Consider the following 9,597-nt stretch of genomic DNA (forward strand, 5'->3'; position numbering starts at 1 on the left):
CAGGTGGAAGTGATTTTTGGGGGGCTGGGTGGGTGGTAGGGTCACCGGCAGAACACAGCCTAGCTGCATCGTCCTCCCACCCCCCTGTCCCCCCATGCTGGCAAACACTGCTGAAGATGCCGAGAGGAAGCATGAGTTTACTGTGGAGTATTCTTTCCCTTATATCACATCTACCAACACTCAGAGCATTCACCTAGAAGGGAATTGAATTAAAATGGGGGCTATATTTTTTTTCTTTTTCTTTTTGAGATAACTGTACTATATCAGATGTTTAAAAATCTTTAAGGATGTGCTAGTAAAATACTCCTAAAAATGTTGAGGGCCTGTTAGACCTGGAATACAGGCCTCCCCTCCTCCTCCCTGCTCCCCCCCCCACACCCCTTTCACAAAGAGAACTTTTTTACCCAGGGTTCAGCAGCCCATGAGCACTTATTTCGGCATATGCCCTAGAAACGTGCAAGGTCAAGTCCATGCCCACACCGAGGGCCTGCCTGTTGGTGATGCTAGAGGGCATGGCTCGGTGGTCATCAGCACAGCCTTTGAAGCCAGCGGAGCTCCTAGCTGCTGCCCAGGATGGAGACACCATGCAGTCCCCAGGTATAGCATGTTTGGTAAGATGCAAATCCCAAAAAAGGTGCCAAGAAAAACTTCAGTACTTAAGGGAGGCTACATCCTAGCTTCCCCTCTCTGAGTTTCCACACTAGATATTAAATCCAATGAGAAAACCTGCAGAAAAGAAACCTATTGAATTTTGCATTTCCCAGACCTGTTCCAACAGTCAACCCTTTTTTCCGTGTACCATGTTAACATCCCACAGGACACTCCACAAGATGCTGTTGGAGGAAGCCATGCTGAAAGCATCAGACTGAACCAAGGCCAGTGACCTCTTAGACCACACCACCTTCTCTTAACCAGCCTGACACAGCCAGGTGGGAGATGGGGCACAGAAGGTGGGGTAAGACCTGGGGAACAGCCGTCCTTCAATTCTGGGCCAACTCAGCTCCAAGGGTCTCGGGCATGATAGAGTGAATGTGTGGCCACTCTCCTCCCCTGAGTGGCAGGTGGAGGCCACACAGCCCATCATGACAATCCTTCAGTGTCTCCTTTCACACGCCACTCAGAGTAAGTGGCCCTTCCATGTCATCCTTCAGTCACAATGGAAAACGCCCACGACGGCGACAACTCTCAAAGATAACTTCCCCATACCATACAAAACAGGTAAAGGTCTTTATTGGTCAGACACTGTCGCCTGGACAAGCAGCAGTGCTAGAGGTACAGACTGTTGTATGTCAGGGAACATGTTTACAGAATCTATACCTAACGCGACATAAACTAAAGACATCCTGTTCCTTACAGAGGAGTCAGCCATTTCTAACAGACTGTAATGTATCATTACCACTTAACACAGCATATAGATATATGCATATATGGATTATATAATTATTTATTACAAATAAACTAGTTTCACATCTGTCAAAAATGGATCCTGTCTTTACATGTTCAGGTTCTGAATGTACAAGAAAGGGTTGTGTGCTTTAGTTCATCCATGCAAAGCTCATACATTTATCACTAAGTACTTTAAAAATAGAATGGTCTCCTTTTGAATAAATCTGTTGAGATGAGGATTAGTAAAACAGTATGAAATTAATGAAATACATTGATAGAAATTAGGAAGTGATATATATACTGATGGTTCTGGGTATGTAGAGGGGTGAAGGACCAAAGAGTACGTACCGTCTTCCCGTAAATTCTGCCAGGAGGTAAGAGACTCTAGACTTACGAGGTGGCCGGGGCCACTCGGAGTCCAGAGGAGGTGGGTCTGGTCAGTTGCTATCCATTTCAGGCTTGGAGCACCACAGAAGAACTTTCTGCCAAGCAGAGATCTTATCCTACCCACAAGAACCTTTTTACTCCAGAAAATAGAAAAGGTCAGTTCCCACCGGAGATGGGGACGCCAGTCTCTCCTCCTGTGGACGTGGTCCTAACGGGTTTGACGGGAACTGTGGTGTGAGGGGAGCAGTGCAGACCAACCTGCTGGGCAGACCTCATTCCCATGAACACAAACTTTCCAAAAAAGAAATTGGATGTTCAGTTAAATATTGGCACCGTCTGTGGAAACCTCTCGTCGTCCCGACGGTCTTCATGCGGATGCAGAACGGGTGGCTCTGGCCACCTTCACTCAAACATCTCATAGTGGCGCGTCTGCCTCACCCTGGGCACCATGTCGATGAGGAGTCTGCAGAGAGGAAACAGACAGGTCACTCCAACAGACCCTCCAGAGCCCTGGGACTTGAGCTCTTAGAGGAGCAGACAGGAGAGGTAATTGTTTTAAAAAAAATTCACATAGCATAAAATTCAGCCTCTTAAAGTACATGATTCATGCTTTTTCGTATATGCGTAGTTTGTACAGCCATCACCACCTCCTAATGCCAGAACATTTTCCTCACTCCAAAAAGAAACCCACTAGCATTCACTTCCCATTCTTACCTCCCCACCTTTCCCTACAACCACTAATCTTTTTTTCCCAATTCATTAATAATTTGTAAAAGGGGACATTTGGAAAACTGCTTTTACAATTCACCTAATTGTTTAAAGTGTAAAATTTAATGTTTTTCCTCTTTTGTTTGTTCATTTCATTTTTTAGATTCCACATATAAGTGTAATCATGGTATTTCTTTTTCTGTCTTATTTCACTTAGCATAATATGTTCTAGGTTCATCTAGGTTGTCACAGATGGCATGATTTCATTCTGTTATGGCCGAGTAACATTCCGTTGTATACATGTACCACCTCTTCTTTATCTGTTCATGTATCGATGGACACTTAGATTGGCTCCATATCTTGGCTATTGTAAATAACGCTACAATGAACATAGAGGGTGCATATATGTTTTCAAATTAGTGTTTTGGATTTCTTTGGATAAATAGGAGTGGAATTGCTGGGTCATATGCTAGTTCTCATTTGAGGAACCTACATACTGTTTTCTATAGTGGCTGCAATTTACAATCCCACCAACAGTGCTCAAAAGGTAATGCTAACACTTGCTGTTTTTTTATTTATTGATAATAACCATTCTGACAGATATGAGGTGATATCTCATTGTGGTTTGAATTTGTATTTCCCTTTGTATATCTATTGGCCATCTGTATGTCCTCTTTGGAGAAATGTCTTTTTAGCTCCTCTGCCCATTTTTTAATTGGAATGGGGGTGTTTTTGATGTTACGTTGTATGACTTCCTTATATATTTTAGATGTTAACGCCTTACTGGATGTATTATTTGCACATATCTTCTTCCCTTCAGTAGGATATCTTTGCATTTTGTTGATGGTTTCCTTCAATGTGTAAAAACTTTCTAGTTTGATGTAGTCCCATTTGTTTATTTTTTCTTTTAGTTTCCTTTCCTGAGGAGACATATCCAAAAAAATATTACTAACAGCAATGTCCAAAAAAATATTACTAACAGCAATGTCAAAGTTTACTGCCTATGTTTTCTTCTAGGAGTTTTATGGTTTTGGGTCTTCCATTTAAATCTTTAATCCATTTTGAGTTTATTCTTATATGTGATATAAGAAAATAGTCGTTTCTTTTGCATGTATCTGTCCAGTGTTCCCAACACCATTTATTGAAGAGACTGTCTTTACCAAAATGTATATTCTTGCCTCCCTTGTCATAGATTAATTGACTATATAGGCATGGGTTTATTTCTGGGCTCTCTATTCTGTTCCATTGAGCTATGCTTTATATATACCAAGCTATGTTTATAACAGTCTATTTTAATTTGATGGTCACTTAAGTTCTAACACATTCTAAAATCACTACCATTTTCACTTTCTTGCCACATGTGTTTTTGTCACTTTTTGCTTCTTGTGTGTTTCCCTTAATTTATTGTAATTACACATGATCTCCCTGCTTTTGCCTTTTAACCTTTGTACTAGCTTTATAGTTGGTTGATCCACCACTTGTATTATGTGTTTGCCTTTGTTAGTAAGAGTTTTTCTCTTTGCTATATTTTCTTATTCATTTTTTTTAAATCTTCTTAAAGAAGTCCCTTTAACATTTCTTGTAATACTGTTTTAGTGGTAATGAATCAATTCCGTTAACTTTTTCCTGCCTGGGAAACTCTTTATCTCTCCTTCAATTCTAAATGATAGCTTTGCTGGGTAGAGTAGTCTTAGTTGTAGGTCCTTGTTTTTCAGCACTTTGAATATTTTATGCCAATCCCTTCTGGCCTGCAAAGTTCCTGTTGAGAAATCAGCTGACAGTCTTATGGGGGCTCCCTTGTAGGTAACTAACTGCTTTTCTCTTGCTGCTTTTGAGATTCTCTTTGTCTTTAACCTTTGGCATTTTAATTATGATGTGTGTTGGTATGGGGTTCAGTCTTGTTTGGGGCTCTCTGTGCTTCCTGGTCTTATATAGCTATTTCCTTCACCAGGTTAGGGAAGTTTTCAGTCATTATTTCTTCTAATAGGTTTCAATCCCTTGTTCTCTCTGGTACTCCTATAATGTGAATGTTGTTACAGTTAATGTTGTCCCAGAAGTCCCTTAAGCAGTCTTTTTTTTCCCCAATTCTTTTTTTCTTTCTGCTCTAACTGGGTGTTTTCTGCTACCTTGTCTTCCAGATTACTGATGTGATACTCTGCTTCATCTAATCTGCTATTGATCCCCTTTAATGTATTCATTTCAGTTATTGTAGTCTACATTTCTGGCTAGTTCTTTTTTTATGGGTTCTAAGTTCATCTATTATTCCCCTAAGTTCACTGAGCATCCTTAAAACCAGTGTTTTGAGCTCTGTATCTGATATATTGCTTGTCTCCATTTTGTTTAGTTCTTTTTCTGGAGTTTTCTCCTGTTCTTTCATTTGAGACATGTTTGTCTCCTTATTTTGGCCAACTCCCTGTGTTTGTTTCTGTGTATTAGATCTGCTATGTTTTCCAGTCTTGGCAGAGTAGTTTTTAGTAGGTGTTCTGTGGGGCCCAGTCTCCCTGTTCACCTGAGCCAGGTGCTCCAGGTATGTCCCTTGTGTGGGTTGTTTGTGCCTGCCTTTTGTAGTTGAGTCTTGATTGCAGTTGGCATGTTAGTGGGTGAGACTGATCCTCAGGCTGACTGGGTGTCTAACTGTAGCAGACAAGCTGTTATGATGGAGCTGACCCCATGGAGAAGTCACTTTGTCAGGCCCTGGAGCCAGCTGCATCCACCCTTCAGATGTGTCATTTGTAGAGATTGTTGGGTGGTACTCTGATGTGGTCTTAGCCAGACACCAGGTATATTGGTTCTAGAACCTCTTAAGAGGGGCTCCAGTGCAGGCCAAGTTCAGCCACCATTCTTGTCCAGTTTGGGGCCATATGGTGGGAGCTACAAAGTGATCTGAGATCGCTTGCCACATGTGCTGGGCTTGGAGGCGCTTGGGAGAAGCTATGCTGTGAACTGAGGCCAGCTGCCACTTGTGCCAGGCTTGTGGCCACTTAGTGGAAGCTATGTTCTATGCCAACACTGGCTACAATTTATGCCAGGCTGGAGGCCACTTAGCAAGAGATGCAGCATGCTCTGAGACCAGCCAATGCTTGTTTGGGGTTTGTGGACCTTTGAGAGATTTTGGTAAAGTCTGCAGTGCGAGATGATGCAGGCAGCTTGTGTAGAAGAACCACTGGAACCATCTGGGCTGAGCCTCCAAGTTGGGTGGGACAGGATCTCAGGGAATCATGAGGGTTGGCAAACAGTATTAGCCAGGTTAATGGAGACTCAACTCAGATAGGTGCCCACCTGCACCTGATAGCTGTGTGCAGTGAAGGCTTATCAAAGGAGTAATGCGCCTGCCAGCGCTTCTATTCCCGGAGAGAGCTGCCCTGACTCCTGTCCCTCTAGCCCTCTCCATGATGCTAGTCAGTTCAGTTCCTCCCTGTATGTCCCTGGCACTTTTCAAGATGCTGCCCTGCAATGGATCTCAGAGCAAGTGAGTTTGTGTGCAAGCAAGTTTGTGGGTAGGCTCCTCAAGACAAGAGGAACACCTGGGACTCCAGCAGCCCTCCATCTCACTTGGATGCCATCCCCCATGGTTTTCACAGCCAGATGTTATGGGGACCCCTCACTCCTCTGGGGAGACCTTCATAGCTGAAATATCCCTCCAAATTCTTAACCAGTACACCGTGGTTGTGGGACCTGCCTGTTCTGCATCTCCGTCCCTCCTACCAGTCTCCACATGGCTTCTTCTTCACATCCTTAGTTATAGGACTACTGATCAGCTAGACTTCAGGTGGTTCTCAGTGATGGTTGTTCTATAACTTAGTTGTAATTTTGATGTGGCAGGAGGTGAGCATACCTTTTACTTACTCTGCCATCTTGAGTGGTAAATCCCCAATACTAACCTACTTTCAATCTCTATACATTTGCCTGTTCTGGATATTTCATATAAATGGAATCATTCAGTATGTGGCCTTTTATAACAGGCTTCATGTTTTTAATGTTCATGCACGTTGTAGCATGGATCAGTATTTCATTCTTTTTATGGCTGAATAATATTCCACTCTGTGGCTCTACCACATTTTATTTATCAATTAATCACCTAATAGACATTTGGGTTGTTTTTACTTTTTTTTTGCCTACTGTGAATAATCATTTACAAGTTTTTGCATAGATGTGTGTTTTCTTTTCTCTGTAGTATATACCAATGAGTGGAATTGCTGGGTCAAATGGTAGCTCCATATTTAACATTTTGAGGAACTACTAAACTGTTTTCAAAGCGGTTGCATCATTTTACATTACCACCAGCAATGTGTGAGGGTTCTAATTTCTCCATGTCCTCACCAACACTTGTCTTTTTTGTTATAGCCATCCTATTGGGAGACAGGAAGCATTTTCACATTTAAAAGTGCAGTGCCTTTTAGAAATGGTTCTCTCAAAAGCCAACCCCTACCTGGATGCTGAACGTGGCTGCCTGCAGGGCCTGTTTTTACTCAGTGTGGCCCTTCTGCACTGACAAGTCTATTTTGTAAAAAGTTCTCTAAGTGTGGGGTCCTGGCATCTAGCTGAGTGGTTATGCTTGGCCTCCCCCCACTCACTGTAGCAGGAGGGGCTTTACACATGAAGACACTACACAAATGTGCTGCCCTCATACAGAAAGGAAGGGGCACAGATGCTCAGGCACAAAGGGCTAAAGGGAGGACTATTCAGTGAACTATAAAAACAGCAGACAATACAATCCAAGGCGGCTAACACTGTGCCCTGGTCCTTCCGTGAACACATTAAACTTACAACTAAATTATAGATCAATCAACCTGGAGAACCATCTAAAGTCTAGCTAAACAGAGGCCTATAACTAAAAATATGAAGAAGAAGCCACATCGAGACTGGTGGGAGGCGCAGATATGTGGAACAGGCCCCACAACTCCATTTGGTGGTAGACAATCAGGAGTGATATTCGGCTACAGGGGCTACCCCTGGAGGAGTGCAGTTCCCCAGCCCAGAGTACTGGTGCCAGAAAAAGGAGCCCCCACAACATCTGGCTGTGAAAAAAAAAAAGGGTATTCTGACCATCCCAGTGAGACAAAAGGCTGCAGGAAACCCAGTCGTCCTCTTAAACGGCTTGCACACAGACTTTCTCACTCCCAGGCACTCACCTTTGGCTCCGGTGGAGGGACGGTGACTCGGAGGGTATCAGAGGTATACAGGGGGCAGACTGAGGTGTGTGGCTGCAGACCGAGGGCTGGAGAACAGTTGACTTTTTCCCTGTGATGGTACTCTTCCCGTGCAGGCAGGCACCATCTTTCCTGTGTTGAGCTTGCCCCCAGAGGCCCAAATCTGAATCTGGTCTGTTGAGTTCCGCTGGAACCCAGCCCAACCCAATTCCCCCAACTCCAGAGGCCCTTTGTCCTCGAGCAGCCAGCCCCACCCACACTGCACTCTTTCTTGAAAACTATTGAGGTCCACAGGCCCCAGGCAAGTGACAACTGGCCTCGGTGTGCTCTGAGACTTTTGCTGAGTTGCTCCAGGCTCAGCATTGACACCAAACCAGAATGTACATTAACAATGGTGACCATAACTCTTCCTACTCTAGTGACTCCCTGAATCCTGCCTCACCCAACTTGTATACCACACAAGGCTCTATCAGCCTAAACCTTAAGGGAGCTAGCAGGTGGCACCCATCCTCAGTTCACAGTGTAGTCTCTCCCACATGCTTTGAGGTTTAGCATAGGCAGCGATCAACTGCAGATCATTTTGTAGCTCCTACCAGGTAGCCCCTGGCCAGTCACAGGCTATGGGTGACCTGGGCATGCACCAGAGCCCTTCCTAAGAGGCCCCAGAACCAACATACTTGGAGGTTGGCTTCAGACCACAGCAGAACGCCACCCAATTAGCCCCATAAGCGATACACACAAAAGGGGATCTCAACAGACACCAGAGCCTGCTGGGGTGAATCCCACTCAGTGGGGTAAACACCCCACACAGCAGCCCATAATCTGTGGATGTGGCCAAACTCCACAGCCAATCAGCCTGAGTATCAATCCCAACCACTGATGTGCCAATAGCAATCAAGGCTCAACTATAACATGAGGGCACATACAACCCACAAAAATGACACTCCTGGAGTACCCAGCTCAGGTGACCAGTGAGACTTTGTCAGGGTCCCAGAGGGCACCTCCTACAAAAGGCCACCCAGCCAAGACTGAGAGACAGAGCAGTTCTACCTAATATATAGAAACAAACACAGAGAGGCAGCCAAAATGAGAAAACAAAGAAATACACCCCAAATGAAAAAACAGGAGAAAACTCCAGACAAAGAACTAAACAAAATGGAGGCAAGCAACCTACCAGAGTTCAAAGCAATGGTTTTAAGGATGCTCAAGAAACTTAGTGAGAACTTCAACAGAGAGATAGCAAGCATAAAAAAGGACATAGGAACCATAAAAAGAACCAGGCAAAAGTGAAGAATACAATAACCGAAATGAAGAACGCACTAGAAGGAATCACCAGCAGGCTAGATGAAGCAGAGGATCGAATCAGTGATTTGGAAGACAAAGTAGCAGAAAACACCCAATCAGAACAGCAAAAACAAAGGAACCAAAAAAATTAGGATAGTTTAAGAAACCTCTGGGACAACATCAAGCATAACAATATTCACATCATAGGTGTACCAGAAGGTGAAGAGAGAACGCAAAGGGTTTGAGAACATATTTGAAGAAATAATGACTGAAAACTTTCCTAACCTGGTGAAGGAAACAGACATCCAAATCCAGAAGTGCAAAGACATGAACCCAAACAGGCTCACACCAAGACAAATCATAATTAAAATGGCAAAGGTTAAAGACAAAAAGAGAGTCCTAAAAGCAGCAAGAGAAAGGCAACTAGTAACTTATAATGAAGCTCCCATGAGACTGTCAGCTGATTTCTCAACAGAAACTTTGTAGGCCAGAAGGGACTGGCACAAAATATTCAACGTGATGAAAAGCAAGAACTGACAACCAAGACTACTCTACCCAGCAAGGCTATCATTTAGAATTGAAGGAGAGATAAAGAGCTTCGCAGACAAGAAAAAGCTAAAGGAGTTCATTAAACCAGTATTATAAGGAATGTTAGAGGGACTTCTTTAAGATGGAAAAAAAA

At 43.6% G+C, this 9,597-nt stretch overlaps 1 protein-coding gene across 1 annotated transcript in view; it reads right to left on the reverse strand.

The window, feature by feature from the left end:
• Positions 1–1,203: 1,203 nt before the first annotated feature.
• The window catches only part of TMEM163 (transmembrane protein 163), a 218,367-nt gene continuing 209,973 nt past the window's right edge, over positions 1,204–9,597 (reverse strand). The window contains exon 8 of the mRNA XM_019629456.1: positions 1,204–2,236. Within this exon, the coding sequence (XP_019485001.1) occupies positions 2,176–2,236 (61 nt within the window). The 3' untranslated portion in view covers positions 1,204–2,175. The remainder of the gene's footprint in view (positions 2,237–9,597) is intronic.

The sequence above is a fragment of the Hipposideros armiger genome, unplaced genomic scaffold, assembly GCF_001890085.2.
Source record: "Hipposideros armiger isolate ML-2016 unplaced genomic scaffold, ASM189008v1 scaffold_856, whole genome shotgun sequence".
Classification (NCBI taxonomy): Eukaryota; Metazoa; Chordata; class Mammalia; order Chiroptera; family Hipposideridae; genus Hipposideros; species Hipposideros armiger.